The sequence below is a fragment of the Marmota marmota genome, unplaced genomic scaffold (genome assembly GCF_001458135.2).
Source record: "Marmota marmota marmota unplaced genomic scaffold, marMar, whole genome shotgun sequence".
Lineage (NCBI taxonomy): Eukaryota > Metazoa > Chordata > Mammalia > Rodentia > Sciuridae > Marmota > Marmota marmota.
In genome coordinates this window covers 32,874,837-32,895,818 of record NW_025999853.1, presented here as the reverse complement: position 1 = coordinate 32,895,818, position 20,982 = coordinate 32,874,837, and the positions used below count along the sequence as shown (strand labels likewise).

Genomic DNA, 20,982 nt, shown 5'->3' with positions numbered 1-20,982 from the left:
AAATTCTATAAAATAGAAAAGAGGAAAAGACTACCAAATTCATTCAATGAAACCAGTCTCACCATGATACCAAAAGCAGATAAGGATACCTTAAGGAAAGAAAACTACCAATCAGTATCTCTGAAGAACATAGATGTTTTTTGATTGCAAAATTCCTCAGTAAAATGTTAGCAGTTCATATTTTAAAACACATTAAGAAAAATATACATCATTATCAATTGATTTCATCCGATGAATGCAAGAATAATTCAACATGAAAAATAAGAAATGTTGTTCACCACAAAAATAGAAGGAAAAACAGAAAACATATGATCATCTCATTTGATGCAAAAAAATGTAAATGTAAAAATAGAAGCTAACTGATGTATGGCTGCACATTGGGTATATTGAGTGCTGTAATATTGATCTCTCCCTTAAAAGTGAGGTATTAGTAACCTGTAGGGACACTATAAGACAATAGGTAGAAGCTGGAATACCTCCAATCTATACTGCAAGAGAGGAAGACACATAGACATCATGAAAAAACAAGGGAGGAATGTGCCCGAAACAAACCAAGATACTATAACAATAGAAGCTGTAGGTAGCACAGTAGGTGAAATGTCAGAGAAGGAGTTCAGAATGTACATAACTAAAATGATTTGGGAATTAAATAATGACCTAAGTGAGCAGATATAGGCAAAAATCCATCACTCCAACAAGAGATAAGAGAACAAATACAGGTTGCAAGATATTACTTAAAGAAAGAGAGATACTGGAAAAAAAAAACACAGAAATCCTTGCAATGAAAGAAACAATAAGCCAATTAAAAAACTCAATAGATAGAATCACCAACAGATTAGATCACTTGGAAGACAGGACCTTAGACAATGAAGACAAAATATACAATCTTGAAGATACCATGAACAGAATATACAAGAATTATGGGATACCATCAAAAATCCAAATTTAAGATTTATTGGGATAGATGAAGGTTCAGAGATTCAAGCCAAATGAATGCACAATCTCTTCAATGAAATAATATCAGAAAATCTCCCAAGCATAAAAAATGAATTGGAAAATCAAATACATGAGGCCTATAGGACACCAATTGTACAAAATTACAACAGATCAACACCAAGACATATTTATAATGAAAATGCCTAGCATACAGAATAAGGATAGAATTTTAAAAGCTGCAAGAGAGAAACATCAGATTACCTATAAGGGAAGACTAATTCAGATCTCAGATTTTTTCAACCCAGACTCTCAAAGCAAGGAGATCCTGGAACAACATATACCAATCTCTAAATGATAATGGATGCCTACCAACAGTTTTATATCCAGAAAATTTAAGGTTCAAATTTGATGATGAACTAAAGACCTTCCATAATAAACAAAAGCTAAAAGAATTTACAGCAAGAAAGCCTACACTACAGAATATTCTTGGCAAAATATTCCATAAGAATGAAATGAAAAACAACAATGAAAATCTACAAAGGGAAGAACTACAATAAAGGAAAAGACGATAAGTCGAAGACTGTTTATCTGCAGGGTCGCAAGGACATGCCAGCTTTTGCCAATTTTTGGATACTGTCTTCAGTAGGCATAGAAAGAACATCTGGAATTTGTTCTTGCTTTAAAGGAAACTCCCCCAAGCCTCTGCCTACCATCTTCACTAATCTCTAACAAGGAAAGATGCCGCGTCCGGCTAACGGAGCCGAGTCCGGCGAGGGACGGCGGGGTTAAAAATACACAGGACAGGAACTTTGGAAGATGGCGGCGAGGGGAGTGCATTGCCCCCGTGTGCTGCTTCACTGTGTGGGATTATGACAAGTCAGGAAGGCTAAAGTCTATCTTGTTAGGAATTTCCAGCAATAGTGGGGTGCTCCGGAACCTGGAGGAAGGATTTCCATCGCACGAGGATCGGCTACGGGGACTCAAACGCGAGAGGTTTGTCGCATGGAGGGTAACATGCTTATTCAGCAAATCGCCCCGTGGCTAGAGTCTGCAGCGCGCGCTGGGAAACGAGGAGATAGTGACGCAGGGATACAGCGCTGCAGTTTCTGCCAGCCGTGCAAGCACCGTACTCAGGGCTGAATTCTGGGTTCGAGACGGGGGACGGAAGCGGTCCATCTCGGTTCTCCACACCGGTCAGACCACAGAGGAGGCCAGCAGCCACCATGTTGGAAAGCTGACGTCACCATCCCTGCTTTCGACTGACCGCAGCTCATTCAGCCATAGAACAGGTAATTTCAGGCTGCCATTCGCCTGCGGCTTGCAGACAGATTGCTAGGGTTCAGTGCCTGGGTGCTTCTTAGAACCTGATCTTATCGGAGCGAACACCGAGCGCGGGGCGGCCGAGTTCCGGCTCCCGGAACCGTCCCGGAACCGCCCTGGCCCAGGGCCGCGGAGCCTGCGGAGGCTGCTTCTTGGACCCTGCTCCTATCAGAGCATACAACAAGCACTAAGCAGCCGAATTCCGGCTCCCGGAACTGAGCCCGCGGGGACTGCTTCTTGGAGCTTACACTTATAGGAGCTTACACCGAGCACGGAGCGGCCGAGTTCCGGCTCCCGGAACTTCCCTGGCCCGGGGCTAGGAGCCCGCGGAAACTGCTTCTCGGTCCGGGTCCTGCTGAGGGCCGGTCAGGACTCACCCGTTGCTTTGGTTGCCCGGCAAGGGGAACGAAATGCTGCCATTCGCATAGGATACCAACATGGCAGAGATCTGATGTCAGCAGAAAGCGGCGGAGGAGAGAACTTCATCAATACCAGCGGTGACATAAGCAGTTGGTCTCCTGGTAGGGGGGGTGAGGCACAGTCACCCGAGTCTCCTCAATTTGTCGTTGAGCCAGAGGGGAGAAGCCGGGCCGCCGCCAGCGCCCGGAGCAGGCCCAGCGGCTCGCCAGCGTGGTGACCGCGTGACCCCAATTGGAGAGGGGGCGGAGCGGAGCCGCCACTCGCACCCGCAAGGTGGGCAGACCCGCGACCCAGTGGTACATGGGCGTGGTAGGAGGGGCAGGGCAGAGCCGCCGTTCGCGCTTGCAAGGTAAACAGACCTGTGACAGCCGGGCGGGTCAGGCCCAGTGGCCTGCCAGTGTGGTACACATGTCACCCCAACTGGAGTAGGGGCAGAGCAGATCCTTCTCCCACGCCCGGATCAGGCCCTGCCGGTGTGGTGGTCACGTGACCCCAATTGGAGTGGGGGCGGAGCGGAACCGCCACCCGTGCCCGCAGGGTGAGCAGACCAGTGATCAAACTGCAGATCAGACCCAGGGGTCCGCAGGCGTGGTAGGAGGGGCAGGGCAGATCCGCTGCCCGCGCCTCCAAGGTAGGCAGACCTACAACAGACCGGCGGATCAGGCCCAGGAGCCTGCCGGCGTGGTACAAACACCACCCTAATTGGAGTAGTGGCAGAGCAGAGTCGCCGCCCGTGCCAGGAACAGGCCCAGCGTCCTGCAGGCGGGGTAGTCACGACACCCCAATTGGAGTAGGGGCAGAGCAGAGCCTCCACCCGTGCCCGAAAGGTGGGCAGATCTGCGACCGACCAGCGGGACAGGCCCAGTGGCCTGCCGGTACGACAGACACGTCACCCCATTTGGAGTAGGGGCAGAGTAGAGCCGCCGCCCGCGCCTGCAGGGTAGGCAAACCTGCAACCGACCGGCGGATCAGGCCCGGTGGCCTGCCGGCGTGGTACACTCGTCACCCCAATTGGAGTAGGGGCAGAACAGAGCCGCCGCCAGCGCCCAGAACAGGCCCAGTGACCTGCCGGCGTGGTAGCCACGACACCCCAATTGGAATAAGGAGAGAGCAGAGCCGCCGCCCGCACCTGCAGGAAAGATACGCAAGCAGTATGAAAAGACAAGGAAAGAAAGGACCACAAGCAATGCAGGTCAACGCAACTTTAGAAGAGGTAACAGCTGCAGCAGATGGAATGTCAGATAAAGAATTCAGGATATACATGCTTCAGATGATCTGGAGTATCAAGGAAGACATTAAACAGCAAAATCAGACAATGAAAGATCACTTCGACAATGAATTACGCAAACAAATCCAGGAAGCAAAGGATCAACTATACAGGGAGATAGAGGTTATAAAAAACAAACAAACAGAAATCCTAGAAATGCAGGAAGCAATAAACCAACTTAAAAACTCAATGGAGAATACTACCAGCAGAGTAGAACACTTAGAAGATAGAACATCAGACAATGAAGACAAAGTATTTCAACTGGAAAAGAACATAGACAGCTCAGCAAGACTGTTAAGAAACCATGAGCAGAACATCCAAGAAATATGGGATAACATTAAGAGACCAAACTTAAGAGTCATTGGGATACAGGAAGGTACAGAGCTCCAAACCAAAGGAATGAGCAGTCTATTCAATGAAATAATACGAGAAAACTTCCCAGACTTGAAGAATGAGACAGAATCCCAAATCCTAGAAGCCTACAGGACGCCGAATGTGCAAAATCATAAGAGATCCACACCTAGACACATTATAATGAAGATGCCCAACATACAGAATAAGGAGAGAATTTTAAAAGCTACAAGAGAAAGGAAGCAGATTACATTTAGGGGTAAGCCAATCAGGATAACAGCTGATCTTTCAACACAGACTCTGAAAGCTAGAAGATCCTGGAATAACATATTTCAAACACTGAAAGAAAATGGGTTCCAACCAAGAATTGTGTATCCAGCGAAATTAAGCTTCAGGATGGAAGATGAAATTAAAACCTTCCACGATAAACAAAAGTTTAAAGAATTCGCAGCTAGAAAACCATCTCTTCAAAACATCCTCGCCAAAACATTACAGGAAGAGGAAATGGAAAATAACAATGAAAACCAACAGTGGGAGGTAGGACAGTAAAGGGGGGGGAAATAATCAAAGAGGAAAACAAACCATGTTTAGTAACAGAAATAAACAAATATGGCTGGAAGAACAACCCATATCTCAATAATAACCCTAAATGTTAATGGCTTAAACTCACCAATTAAGAGACACAGGCTAGTAGAATGGATCACAAAACAAGACCCAACAATATGCTGCCTACAGGAGACGCATTTGATAGGAAAAGACATACATAGGCTGAAGGTGAAAGGTTGGGAAAAATCATATCACTCATATGGACTTCGGAAACAAGCAGGAGTGTCCATACTCATATCAAATAAAATAGATTTCAAGCCAAAGTTAATCAAAAGGGATAAAGAGGGACACTACATACTGCTTAAGGGAACCATACACCAACAAGACATAACAATCATAAATATTTATGCCCCAAACAATGGTGCAGCTATGTTCGTCAAACAAACTCTTCTCAAGTTCAAGAGTCTAATAGACCACCATACCATAATCATGGGAGACTTCAACACACCTCTCTCGCCACTGGACAGATCTTCCAAACAAAAGTTGAATAAGGAAACTATAGAACTCAATAACACTATTAATAACCTAGACCTAATTGACATATATAGAGTATACCACCCAACATCAAGCAGTTACACTTTTTTCTCAGCAGCACATGGATCCTTCTCAAAAATAGATCATATATTATGTCACAGGGCAACTCTTAGACAATATAAAGGAGTAGAGATAATACCATGCATCTTATCTGATCATAATGGAATGAAACTGAAAATCAACGATAAAAGAAGGAAGGAAAAAGCATACATCACTTGGAGAATGAACAATAGGTTACTGAATGATCAATGGGTTATAGAAGACATCAAGGAGGAAATTAAAAAATTCTTAGAGATAAATGAAAACACAGACACAACATATCGGAATCTATGGGACACATTGAAAGCAGTTCTAAGAGGAAAATTCATTGCTTGGAGTTCATTCCTTAAAAAAAGAAAAAACCAACAAATAAATGATCTCATACTTCATCTCAAAATCCTAGAAAAAGAAGAGCAAAACAACAGCAAAAGAAGTAGAAGGCAAGAAATAATTAAAATCAGAGCTGAAATTAATGAAATCGAAACAAAAGAAACAATTGAAAAAATTGACAAAACTAAAAGTTGGTTCTTTGAAAAAATAAACAAAATCGACAGACCCTTAGCCATGCTAGCGAAGAGAAGAAGAGAGAGAACTCAAATTACTAGCATACGGGATGAAAAAGGCAATATCACAACAGACACTTCAGAAATACAGAAGATAATCAAAAACTATTTTGAATCCTTATACTCCAATAAATTAGAAGATAGTGAAGGCATAGATAAATTTCTTAAGTCATATGATCTGCCCAGATTGAGTCAGGAGGATATAGACAACCTAAACAGACCAATATCAATTGAGGAAATAGAAGAAACCATCAAAAGACTACCAACTAAGAAAAGCCCAGGACCGGATGGGTATACAGCAGAATTTTACAAAACCTTTAAAGAAGAACTAATACCAATACTTTTCAAGCTACTTCAGGAAATAGAAAAGGAGGGAGAACTTCCAAATTCATTCTATGAGGCCAACATCACCCTGATACCTAAACCAGACAAAGACACTTCAAAGAAAGAAAACTACAGACCAATATCTCTAATGAACCTAGATGCAAAAATCCTCAATAAAATTCTGGCGAATCGGATACAAAAACATATCAAAAAAATTGTGCACCATGATCAAGTAGGATTCATCCCTGGGATGCAAGGCTGGTTCAATATACGGAAATCAATAAATGTTATTCACCACATCAATAGACTTAAAAATAAGAACCATATGATCATCTCGATAGATGCGGAAAAAGCATTCGACAAAGTACAGCATCCCTTTATGTTCAAAACTCTAGAAAAACTAGGGATAACAGGAACATACCTCAATATTGTAAAAGCAATCTATGCTAAGCCTCAGGCTAGCATCATTCTGAATGGAGAAAAACTGAAGGCATTCCCTCTAAAATCTGGAACAAGACAGGGATGCCCTCTCTCTCCACTTCTGTTCAACATAGTTCTCGAAACACTGGCCAGAGCAATTAGACAGACGAAAGAAATTAAAGGCATCAAAATAGGAAAAGAAGAACTTAAATTATCACTATTTGCAGATGATATGATTCTATACCTAGCAGACCCAAAAGGCTCTACAAAGAAACTATTAGAGCTAATAAATGAATTCAGCAAAGTGGCAGGATATAAAATCAACACGCATAAATCAAAGGCATTCCTGTATATCAGCGACAAATCCTCTGAAATGGAAATGAGGACAACCACTCCATTCACAATATCTTCAAAAAAAATAAAATACTTGGGAATCAACCTAACAAAAGAGGTGAAAGACTTATACAATGAAAACTACAGAACCCTAAAGAGAGAAATAGAAGAAGATCTTAGAAGATGGAAAAATATACCCTGTTCATGGATAGGCAGAACTAACATCATCAAAATGGCGATATTACCAAAAGTTCTCTATAGGTTTAATGCAATGCCAATCAAAATCCCAACGGCATTTCTTGTAGAAATAGAGAAAGCAATCATGAAATTCATATGGAAAAATAAAAGACCCAGAATAGCAAAAACAATGCTAAGCAGGAAGTGTGAATCAGGCGGTATAGCGATACCAGACTTCAAACTATACTACAGAGCAATAGTAACAAAAACAGCATGGTACTGGTACCAAAACAGGCGGGTGGACCAATGGTACAGAATAGAGGACACAGAAACCAATCCACAAAACTACAACTATCTTATATTTGATAAAGGGGCTAAAAGCATGCAATGGAGGAAGGATAGCATCTTCAACAAATGGTGCTGGGAAAACTGGAAATCCATATGCAACAAAATGAAACTGAATCCCTTTCTCTCGCCATGCACAAAAGTGAATTCAAAATGGATCAAGGAGCTTGATATCAAATCAGAGACACGCCGTCTGATAGAAGAAAAAGTTGGCTACGATCTACATACTGTGGGGTCGGGCTCCAAATTCCTCAATAGGACACCCATAGCACAAAAGTTAATAACTAGAATCAACAAATGGGACTTACTCAAACTAAAAAGTTTTTTCTCAGCAAAAGAAACAATAAGAGAGGTAAATAGGGAGCCTACACCCTGGGAACAAATCTTTACTCCTCACACTTCAGATAGAGCCCTAATATCCAGAGTATACAAAGAACTCAAAAAATTAGACAATAAGAGAACAAACAACCCAATCAACAAATGGGCCAAGGACCTGAACAGACACTTCTCAGAGGAGGACATACAGTCAATCAACAAGTACATGAAAAAATGCTCAACATCTCTAGCTGTCAGAGAAATGCAAATCAAAACCACCCTAAGATACCATCTCACTCCAGTAAGATTGGCAGCCATTAGGAAGTCAAACAACAACAAGTGCTGGCGAGGATGTGGGGAAAAGGGTACACTTGTACATTGCTGGTGGGACTGCAGATTGGTGCAGCCAATTTGGAAAGCAGTATGGAGATTTCTTGGAAAGCTGGGAATGGAGCCACCATTTGACCCAGCTATTCCCCTTCTTGGTCTATTCCCTAAAGACCTAAAAAGAGCATGCTACAGGGACACTGCTACATCGATGTTCATAGCAGCACAATTCACAATAGCAAGACTGTGGAACCAACCTAGATGCCCTTCAATAGACGAATGGATAAAAAAAATGTGGCATTTATACACAATGGAGTATTACTCTGCATTAAAAAATGACAAAATCATAGAATTTGCAGGGAAATGGATGGCATTAGAGCAGATTATGCTAAGTGAAGCTAGCCAATCCCTAAAAAACAAATGCCAAATGTCTTCTTTGATATAAGGAGAGTAACTAAGAACAGAGTAGGGACGAAGAGCATGAGAAGAAGATTAACATTAAACAGGGATGAGAGGTGGGAGGGAAAGGGAGAGAGAAGGGAAATTGCATGGAAATGGAAGGAGACCCTCAGGGTTATACAGTGGAGGGGGTAGAGAGAGAGGAGGGGAGGGGAGGGGAGAGGTGGGGAGGGGGGAGGGTGGAGGATGGGAAAGGCAGCGGAGCACAACAGACACTAGTCTGGCAATATGTAAATCAATGGATGTGTAACTGATGTGATTCTGCAATCTGTGTATGGGGTGAAGGTGGGAGTTCATAACCCACTTGAATCAAAGTGTGGAATATGATATGTCAAGAAATTTGTAATGTTTTGAACAACCAACAATAAAAAATTTAAAAAATAAATAAATAAAAAAAAAAATAAAAATAAAATAAAGGAAAAGACAACCAAAGGAGAAACTAAGTCAAGCTAAATACCAAAATAAACAAAAATGACCAGTAATATAGATCATGTATCAACAATAACCCTGAATGTTAATGGCCTAAACTCACCAATCGAAAAATTTAGGCTGGTAGATTGGATTTTTTAAAAAGACTGCTGCCTTCAAGAGACTCATTTCATTGGAAAAGATGCCCACAGACTGAAGGTGAAAGGTTGGGATAAAATATACCATTCACATGGGCTACGTAAACAAGTTGGGGTTTCCATCCTCATATCAAATAAAGTAGATTTCAGGCCAGAGTTAATCAAAATGGATAAAGATGGACATTTTATGCTGCTTAAAGGAATTATCCATCAACAAGACATAACAATTATAAATTTATGTGCCACAAACAATGAAGCATCTACTTTCATCAAACTCTTCTCAAATTCAAGAGTCAAGTAGACCACAACACAATAATTCTGGGTGAATTTAACACACCTCTTTCACCACGGGATAGATCTTCCAAACAAAAGCTAAGCAAAGAAACTAGAGAACTCAATACTATAATTAATAAATTAGACTTAACTGACATATATAGAGTATATTATCCATCAATGAGCAAATACACTTTCTTCTCAACAGCACATGGATCCTTTTCCAAAATAGACCATCTATTAGGCCACAAAGCTACTATTAGCAAATACAAAGAAGTAGAGATACTACCCTGCATTTTATCAGATCATAATGGAATAAAATTAGAAATCAATGAAAAATAAAAATAAAAATTACTCCTACACCTGGAGACTAATAATATGCTATTGAATGAACAATGGGTTGCAAAAGACATCAAGGAGGAGATTAAAAAATTCTTAGAAAGAGAAACTAGGAAAACCACCCCATTTATAATAGCTTCAAAAAAATAAAATACTTTGGAATAAACTTAACAAAAGAGGTAAAAGACCTCTACAATGAAAACTACAGCATGCTAAAGAAAGAAATTTAAGAAGACCTTACAAGATGGAAAGATCTACCTTGTTCTTAGATAGGCAGAATTAATTTTGTCAAAGTAACCATACCACCAAAAGCACTATGCAGATTCAATGCAATCCCAATCAAAATCCCAATGACATTCCTCACAGAAATAGAAAAAGCAGTTATGAAATTCATGTGGGAAAATAAGAGATCCAGAATAGCCAAAACAATCTTTAGCAAGAAGAGTGAAGGTGGTAGCATTACTATTGCAGACCTTAAACTATACTACAGAGCAATAGTAACAAAAACAGATGGTATTGACACCAAAATAGAGGAGAGGGTAGGGGAAACCAATGGTACAGAATAGAGGACACAGAGACTAACCCACATAACTACAGTTATCTTATATTAGACAAAAGTGCCAAAAATGTACATTGGAGAAAAGATAGCCTCTTCAACAAATGGTGCTGGGAAACTGGAAATCCACATCTAATAAAATGAAATTAAACCTCTATCTCTCACCATGCACAAAAATCAACTCAAAGTGTATCAAGGACCTAGGAATTAAACCAGAGACCTTGCACCTAATGGAAGAAAAAGTAGGCTCAAATCTCCATCCTGTCATATTAGGCCCCAACTTCCTTAATAAGACTCCTATAGCACAAGAATTAAAACAAAGAATCAATAAATGGGATGGATTCAAACTAAGAAGCTTTTTCTCAGCAAAAGAAACAATCTGTGAGGTGAATAGAGAGCCTACAGAATGGGAACAACTCTTTACCACAAGCACATCAGATAGAGCACAAATCTCTAGGATATATAAAGCATTCAAAAACTTTAACACCAAAAAAAACAAATAACCCAATCAATAAATGGGCCAAGGAACTGCACAGACGCTTCTCAGAAGAGTATATACAATCAGTCAACAAACATGAAAAAATGTTTAACATCTCTAACAATTAGAGAAATGCAAATCAAAACTAAGATTTCATCTCATTCCAGTCAGAATGGCAGCAATCAAGAATACAAACAACAATAAGTTTTGGCGATGATGTGGGTGGAAAGGCACACTCATACCTTGCTGATGGGACTGCAAATTTGTGCAGCCAAACTGGAAAGCAATATGGAGATTCTTTGGAAAGCTGGGAATGGAACCACCTTTTGACCCAGCTATCCCACTCCTTGGTTTATACCCAAAGGATTTAAAAACAGCATATTACAGGGTCACAGCTACATCAATGTTTATAACAGCACAAATTACAATAGCTAAATTGTGGAACCAACCTATATGCCCTTCAGTATATGAATGGACCCGAAAACTTTGTTATATATTCACAATGGAATATTACTCAGCATTAAAAGATAATAAAATCATAGGCATTTGCAGGTAAATGGATGGAGTTGGAGAATATAATGCTAAGTGAAGTAAGCCAATCCCCAAAACCAAAGGCTAAATATTTTCTTTGCTATGAGAATGCTGACTCATAATGGTGATGGGGGGCGGGGAGCATGGGAGGAATGGAGGAACTTTAGATAGGGCAAAGGGGAGGGAAGAGAAAGGAGGGGGCAAGGGAGTAGAATGACGGTGGAATGAGTATGAAGATACGAATGTTGTGAAAATACTTTGTGTACAACCAGTGACTTGAAGAATTGTGCTGTATATGTGTAATATGAAATGAATTGCATTCTGCCATCATGTATAACAAATTAGAATAAATAAATAATCTAATAAAAATTTAATAAAAGGTGTAACAGTAATGGAGAGGATGGGGACTAGGGGGAGGACAGAGAAGAGGATAAGGAGAAGTATAAAAGAATGAATTAGACAAATTTATACTCTGTACAGGTATGAATATATTACAGTGAAGCTTATGAGTATGTGTAATTTTAATTCACATTATGATTCAGATATTAATGATGAGAAACGAAATAAGATGCAAAGAGGAAATGTACTATTACTTTATTGTCATACTAAAGTATCAATAAATATTAATACACAGAATGAAGAAAAAATACAGATCATATGGTGAAAAACGCTTTTTAGAAAGAAATCAATGTAAAAAACCATTACATAAAATATGAAGTAAGATCAAGTACAATATGCTAAAATATTTCAAAGATCCTACATAAAGTCAGTTTATCTCTAAGGTACTTAAAAAATAAATTCTAAATTTTCCCCAAGGGGTAGAGATGAAGCTCTGGTTGATATCATTGATTTTGAACTTTTGTTTTTTGATTGGGTCTTGCTAAATTGCTGAGGCTGACTTGAAACTTGCAATTCTCCTGCCTCAGCCCCCCAAGTCACTGTATTACAGACATGTACCACCATGTCCAGTTGACATTGGGTTTTTTTGTATGTATGAACTCATTTATCTTTCCATTTTTTCCTAGTGGAATTCAGGAATAATTGTTTGACTCTCTCTGCTGAGGTGAGCAGACAAAAAGAATTTATTTCCTGATAACATTATGATCTAGTGAGGTAGATAGGTTCAAAAGAAAGGGAGAAAGCAGGAGAGAGAGAGGAAAAAGAAGAATGCCAGTATGTACAGTGGTGTTGACTTTGCCTTCTCAGAAATGAAGAACAACTGAAAGTGTCTGAAAATAAGAACTAAGTGATAAAAATGAGTAAATTCATAGAAGGAATATAAGGTGAAAACAATGATTTAGAGTTAACACTAGAATTCATTTCTCGTCACTCCTGTATTTCTATATTCTCTACCAGAACAGGGTGACTTTTAGTAAATGAGAATATTGGTGATTTATGATTGGCTATTGGTTGGAAAGGGAACAACAAGAATGATGGCATGTTGCCTGAAAACTAAGAGAATGGTAGCACTATTATTGAAGAAATTCTTACATTATAGAGAAAGAAAAATTTTATGTAATTCTTTATAGACTTTCTTTTTCTTTCTAGGTAATGCAGATCGGGACCGAGCTATATGTATGTATTTTTGTTCTTTACTTCTTTGAACAATTCAACTATTTTACTTGAAACACAGCTTTCAATTGCTTCTCTATTTACAGATTACCAATTCTGGTATCCAAGTTGGGAAGTGCCCCGGCCAATTATATGTGATCCACTCTGCATATTTGTTTTATTACTGAGACTGCTGTTTTTTATTATGTGTGTCATAATTGTTTTGATAGTGCAGCCTTATTTTCCAAATATTTTATTGGAACAACAGATGGTATTTACTCCTGAATTATCTATAATAGAGAGAGGAAAAGGGGGAAGAAAGGCAGAGAAAGAAGAAGATAAAATGAAATATGAAGATGAAAAAGAAGAGGAAGAAGAAAAGGAAGAAGAGGAGGAAGAGGGAGATGAATTATAATTAACATAAGCCAAAACTATAACATTTTAAAAAGCAAAAAAGAAAATTTAAAACCCTGAGATTTAAAAAGAAAGAAAATATACAAGCCACTATTGCTATATTTTTTATGCTATTCAACAAATTTAAATTTGAAAAACAACAACAAAAAAGCAACCCCAAAACATGTATTGTACAGAAAGTATTAAGACAAGCTCTTAGATACTATGAACAGATAAATATGTGATAATAGGAACTAAGAAGAGATTTGATTAACCTGATTAATCTTAAGATTTCACTACAGTGTCCTGTTAAAGGAGGGAATTTATGTTTTCTAAATATGTCTCTATCTCTGTTTTAAATATTGTTTTACATGGGTTAATAAATTTCTCAAGTATTATACAAGATTTAATAAGGTTCTCAGGACCCTTCTAAATTCAGAACAGCCATTTAATAAATATTTGCTTGTTTGTTTTAATTATTACTATCATAGATGTTATTGGTGGTAGTGTTATTCTCCGTGTGGTATTAAGGCATCAAACATTTATCTTTGTGATGTATCTTTTTGGAATGACTTAAGTAGTACCTGTACAACCTGTTAGGAGATAAATTTATTATTTCTACTTCATGTTTAACATTTCATTGAAGACTTTCTGTAATTTTTGTCACCAAAGACTAAAAAAACCCAATATTTTAATTAGTTGTGATTGAGCAATATTACTGCTTCCAAATTTATATGATAAAATAAATACATTTAAACTATTTACTTCTATCTATTCAGTATGTTTAACAAAAGTTCATAAATTTATGAACTAAAATAAGTTAACTACTTACCACTGGAAATGCTAATAAATTTGAGAGCTTCTGGGCTTTTTTTTTTTTTTGTCACATTTACATTGCTTGTTTTTCAAGAGCTCTGCATTTTAGAATAATTTTGTTTCTGTAAAGTCACCTCTTTTCATATACTGCATCCTGAGAAAACGTCCTAGGTTCTTAGATAGAGAAATGGGGCTGGTTCTCTATCATGTTTGTATTTATTATTATTGTCATTATTATTTATTATTTGTATTCAACTTAATAGCTTCCAAAATGCTTTCACATGACTATTTAATATTCAGAACCATTCTGCATAGCTGTTATCTCCTCCATTTTTAAAATGAGAAATCTTGGGTTCATGAAATTATTTAACCCAAGACCAATAACAAATTAATTTAAAACATTTTGATCCATTTTATAAGTATAAATTTTTATGACACCATGTTTAATTAACACATATGGCCAATATGTTATATATCTATCTAAATTTTTTTAAATGAGGAAAGAGGGGGCTTAATTTGTTTTTTTTTAAGAGAGAGAGAGAGAGAAAATTTTACAATTTTTTTTTTTTAGTTTTCGGTGGACACATCAACTTTGTCTGTATGTGGTGCTGAGGATCGAACCCGGGCTGCATGCATGCCAGGCGAGCGCGCTACCGCTTGAGCCATATCCCCAGCCCTATCTATCTAAATTTAAACCTTCTATATCTAATTTTCTACTTATTCTTCAGGTAACTTTGTAGAGTACAACCCTTAGCTATAGGTCAATAGTTCTTAACTGGCAACAACTCCTGACATTTGTCAATAACTGAAAATGTTTATATTATCACGACCAGGGAGGTGTTGCAGGTAACTACTGGGTAAAAACTAGGAATGCTGCTAAACATCCTGAAATGCACAGGACATTACCCCACAATGAAGAATTGGTCAGTCCAAAATGTCAGTAGTGCTGAGTTAACAGTTCTGTTACAGTCTTATTTACACCCTGAAGATGTGTAAATTACATATACTTTGGTTATAGTGTCACATTTCCTTAAACTTCAGGAAATTGTTCCATCCTATTTCACATTCCCTTTCCTTCTCCATCCCATTCTCGTATGGTTTCCATGCATACAATCATCCTGTTGTTGTGATTGCTTTTTCCTAGTTCTGGAATGGTTCACTGACCACAGTTGAGGTCAATTATTGTCTTTAGGGATACAGGCAGACATTCAAGGCAGGTCTTCATTGGTAGCTGAAGTTTTAATATGTAAGTTTCTGAGGCTATTTAGCATGACACATGGAAAAAAGAATAAAATACAAATAGAGAGTAGCAGTGAAAGGTTGTTGTCCTAAGACCTAGTTTTATAACTTTTCACACTATTTTGTTTTCAACAATACACTAATAGGTTAATCATCCAGTAAATTTTCCTTTTTCCTTAATTATTTTGAGTTGGATTTCTATAACTGACTCAAATGATGGGCCATTCTTAATATATAGTTATTTTCATGAATTTTTTTATTATTCTGAAATAACATGAAAAATAATGGCACTAAAACTCCAATTTATGGATATCCTTCATGTCACCACATGGTTAAAGGAACAGAGTGTCCTCTTAGGTTTTGTTTCCCAAGCTGGTGTTCTGATAATATATGTAGATCTTTCTAAACCCACATGCCCATGAACTTAGAACTTTAGTTTGTAATTTTTATTTTCATTATAAAAGTTATTCATTGACCCCCTTCAGTGAGCCTAAGAGATTATTAATATGAATCTCAGAGAGTTTGGGGAAATTACCCTTATTCTGCTTCCATAGCATTAAGTTCAGGAACATACATTGATCAGGTTATTCTGGCCCAGATAGTATGGTATAGTGGATGAGCATTTGGTTCATGCCTTAAAGTAATATCTATTCTAGTTTGCATTGTAGAACTCTTGAGACTTTCAAGGTACTCCTGGACCAGGTGATGTCAACTCTAGCAAGAGTCTATACTAAATTATGGGCAAAAAAGTTCTAGTATATGACTAGGCCTAGAGAAAGACAGACATGCTTCTAGTCATTCTTTCATTTATACTTTCACATCTACAACCACATGTCTGCTGGTGAGGTTTAGTACTACCATTTAGTACTCCTGTTTGTGCTCTCATGGTCTTGGATAATGTTGCTGATTTGTCTATGTCCTAAAGTTCTTTTGTGTCCTTTGCATAAGTAAAGCCTATCTGATGTTCTGGAGTATTAGTGCCTTGTCTATTTATATTGTCAAGATGGCGGTAGTACAGAGTGGCAGAAAATGGAAATGGTACAAGGACTCCATATTAAATATGGATAAATGTTTATGGGGGAGAACTTGGGTATAATAAAGGGTACAGAGATGATATTAGGTTACCATGTTAGTTTGCTGCTGGCCTTTGATTTAGCTATGGGCTTAAACAAGTATACCAATTAATATTGACAAAATATTAGTGATCCAATGATGTTTTCAATCTTCCATTTAAATAGTCAAGTATGAGCCAAGTGCAGTGGTTCATGCCTGTAATCTCAGTGACTTGGGAGGCGAAGGCAGGAAGATTGCAATTTCAAGGACTGCCTCAGCAACTTGTTGAGACCTTGTCTTAAAAAATAAAAAGGACTCTGCATATAGCTCAATGGCAGAGCACCCTGGTTTCAATCTCCAGCACCAAAAAAAAAAAAAAATGTAATTTCCTTTTTCAATTGTTTCTTTTGTTTCAATTTTATTGATTTCAGCTCTGATTTTAATTATTTTTTGCTTTCTGCTGCATTTGCTGCTGATTTGTTTTTCTTTTTCTAGTGCTTTGAGATGCAGTGTGAGGTCATTTATTTGTTGGCTTTTTCTTCTTTTAAGGGATGAACTCCATGAAATGAATTTTCCTCTTACTACTGCTTTCACAGTGTCCCAGAGATTTTGATATGTTGTGTCTGAGTTTTCATTTACCTCTAAGAATTTTTTAATTTCCTCTTTGATGTCGTCTGTAACCCATTGTTCATTCAGTAACATATTGTACATTCTCTATGTGATGTAGGAATTTTTCTTCCTTATTTTTTTATTGATTTCCAATTTCATTCCATTATGATCAGATAAAATGCATCCATTGTATTTGCTAAGAGTTTCCCTCTGACATAATGTATGGTCTATTTTTGAGAAGGATCCATGTGCTGCACAGAAAAAAAAATGTATCCGCTTGATATTGGGTGGTATATTCTATATACGTCAATTAAGTCTAAGTTATTAATTGTATTATTGAAGTCTATAGTTTCTTTATTCAAATTTTGTTTGGAAGATCTGTCCAGTGGTGAGAGAGGTGTGCTAAAATCTCCCATGATTATTGTGTTGTGGTCTATTTGACTCTTGAACTTGAGAAGAGTTTGTTTGATGAATGTAGCTACACCATTGTTTGGGGCATATATATTAATGATTGTTATGTCTTGTTGGTGTATGGTTCCCTTGAGCAGTATGTAGTGTCCTTCTTTATCTCTTTTGATTAACTTTGGCTTGAAGTCTATTTTATTTGATATGAGTATGGACACCCCTGCTTGCTTCCAAGGTCCGTGTGAGTGGTATGATTTTTCCCAACCTTTCACCTTTAGTCTGTGTATGTCTTTTCCTATCAGATGAGTCTCCTGTAGGCAGCATATTGTTGGATATTTTTTTTAATCCAGTTTACTAGCCTATGTCTTTTGATTGGTGAGTTTAAGCCATTAACATTTAGGGTTACTATTTAGATATGGTTTGTACTTCCAGCCATATTTGTTTATTTTTGTTATTTAACATGATTTGTTTTTCCTCTTTGATTAGTTTTTCCTTTACTGTACTACCTCCCACTGTTGATTTTCATTATTATTTCTCATTTCCTCTTCATGTAATGTTTTTCCAAAGATGTTTTGAAGTGCTGGTTTTCTAGCTGCAAATTCTTTTAACTTTTGTTTATTGTGGAAGATTTTTATTTCATCTTCAATCCTGAAGCTTAATTTTGCTGGATACAAGATTCTTGGTTGGAACCCAATATCTTTCAGTGTTTGAAATATGTTGTTCCAGGATTTTCTAGCTTTCAGAGTCTGTGTTGAAAGATCAGCCATTAACCTGATTGGTTTACCCCTAAATGTAATCTGCTTCCTTTCTCTTGTGACTTTTAAAATTCTCTCCTTATTTTGTATGTTGGGCATCTTCATTATAATGTGTCTTGGTGTGGATCTCTTGTAATTTTGCACATTTGGCATCCTATCGGCTTCTAGGATTTGGATTTCTGTTTCATTCTTCAAGTCTGGGAAGTTTTCTAATATTGTTTCATTGAACAGATTGCTCTTTCCTTTGGTTTAGACCTCTATACTTTCCTGTATCCCAATAACTCTTAAGTTTGGTCTCTATGTTATCCCATATTTTTTGGATGTTCTGCTCATGGTTTCTTATCAGTCTCACTGAGCTGTCTACATTCTTTTCAAGTTGATGTACTTTGTCTTCATTGTCTGATGTTCTATCTTCTAAGTGTTCAACTCTGCTGGTAATACTCTCATTTGAGTTTTTAATTTGGTTTATTATTTCCTTCATTTCCAGGATTTCTGTTTGGTTTTTTTGTATAACCTCTATCTCCCTGAAGAGTTGATCTTTTGCTTCTTGGATTTGTTTATGTAATTCATTGTCAAAGTGATCTTTCATTGTCTGAATTTGCTATATAATGTCTTCCTTGATACTCCAGATCATCTGAAGCATGTATATCCTGAACTCTTTATCTGACATTTCATCTGCTGTAGATATTACCTCTTCTAATGTTGAATTGACATGCATTGTTTGTGGTCCTTTCTTTCCTTGTCTTTTCATACTGCTCACATTTCTTTCCAGCTTTGTGAAACTGTTGTGTTAATGATTTTCCCCCTATGTATTTATATTGCTCTTGTATAGTTCCAAAATCTCTCTTTTGTGGATACAGACAATGTTAACAGTTCCCAATATCAATAGTACATCATCTAAGCACAAGTTTTCATTACTAATACATTTATAGTTAGACTCTATGTCTACAGATGTTGACTTCAATTATTATTTAAAAATATAGTTATTAGTTTCATAAGAAGCATACCATTTCTGGTGGCATATAGAGAACTGAATTTTTGGCCTAGGATGAAAGGAGTGAGGGTATGAGGTTAATCTAACTTAGCAAATTTGGAAGAGAACTCTAACCAATAGACGGGAAATTTATAGAAGAAATGTATAAATTCAAACTCCTATCTGTATTTAGAAAATTACCCTATATATAAATAGTAAAAGTTAGGGGGTTGAAAGGGGATAGAGGGAGTAAGAAGGGAAAAATATAACAAGGAAAGAAAGAGAAAAAAGAGAGAGGGAAAAAGAAAATAAGAAAAAAAGGGGGGAGGTGGGGCATATGCAATTCCTCCATATTATATTATTCTGGTGATTCAGTTGTTAAAGTCCTATTTCATGCAAAGTTCTTGGTTTCACATATGTTGAGGTTGTGAGGACCAGAGGGGGAAGGGTAGAGGAGAATGGATGAATGGATGAGAAGAGAGAGAGAAGAAAAAAAAGAAAGAAAAAAAAAGTCTCTCAGAACTCTGTTTTCTTTTCTTCCAGTAGGTGGCGCTGTCTATTCCTAGCTTGAGTCTCAGCGTTCAGGGTGGTGGATATAGCCAGTGTGAGAGGACTTGAGCTTCCACCTGTAGCCTCCCTACTCTTAGTCTCTGAGATGGAAACCAGGTGCCTGTACAGTTATTGTTTTGCATTGATAGCTACACCCCCCAAAAGCTTGTGGGAAAAATTTTGAGGTATCGCAGCTAAGGATGGTGGATTTGGAAACCGGGTACTGGATCAGCTGCAGAACCATGCTGGTAGCCACGCCCACCGGTTGATGGGTTTTAAGGGTTGATGGGTTTTTCCAAGATGGGTTCCGTCTGTTTCCCTCGTAGGGTGTTTGGTGAGGTCGGGGGTGCTGGGAAGACCTTGTGTTTGTCCAGAGCTCGATCTGGTGACCCGCAAGCAAAGCCTCTGCGTTCTGTGCCTCCTCTGGTCTGCACCAGAGCGGCCGGCGCCGGCTCCTCCTCCGATCTCAATTTCTTAAAATCACATAAAGGTGAAGCTTGTTTGGTTTGCTGTGGGACCTCAATTTTCCACAAAAATTAGCAAGAGTGCTGAGTTATAATGGAAACTACACAGCAGAAGGCCAGGGAAGAATAGGCATAAGTACAGAATGTTCATATGGAATAGGCCAAAGAAAATGGGGAGAAACTGTATTCACTGAGCACACCCATGAACCTCTTCTGATGACCATTATGTTGTCATTCGACATAATGTTTCAGAAAAACCAAGGTGATCTGCGGAGGCACATTGCGGAGTTGTGGAGATGGGGACACTGAATAGTACCTTTTCCTTTCCTTCCATGGCAGAAATCAAATTTGTCCTGAAAAAGGGAATTTACAGAACCACAAGCCCACTAACAAACTGAAAATGGCAACTGGCTGGGAATTTGGGAAGTATTAGAATGTCTAAAAAAAAAAAGAAATTAAATCTAAGAAGTATTAATGTTATAACTCTTTATTAAGCAGACTTGATAGACCACATAAATAGAATCAATAGAGGAAACCATAATCACTAACCTGTCTCACACAAGTTGGAACAGTGCAGCATTGGTGACTAATTTCCTTAGATTAGCATTAACCAGTACAGAAAGATATGTTTTATATATAATATGTATATATATATATATATATATATATATATATATACATATTTATATATATATA

General features: G+C 38.0%; 1 protein-coding gene across 1 annotated transcript in view; it reads left to right on the top strand.

The window, feature by feature from the left end:
* The window catches only part of Glipr1l2 (GLIPR1 like 2), a 58,446-nt gene extending 44,921 nt beyond the window's left edge, over positions 1-13,525 (top strand). Inside the window, exons 5-6 of the mRNA XM_015482606.2 lie at positions 13,028-13,054; positions 13,138-13,525. Coding sequence (XP_015338092.2) covers positions 13,028-13,054; positions 13,138-13,445 — 335 coding nt within the window. The 3' untranslated portion in view covers positions 13,446-13,525. The remainder of the gene's footprint in view (positions 1-13,027; positions 13,055-13,137) is intronic.
* The last annotated feature ends 7,457 nt before the right edge of the window (positions 13,526-20,982 follow it).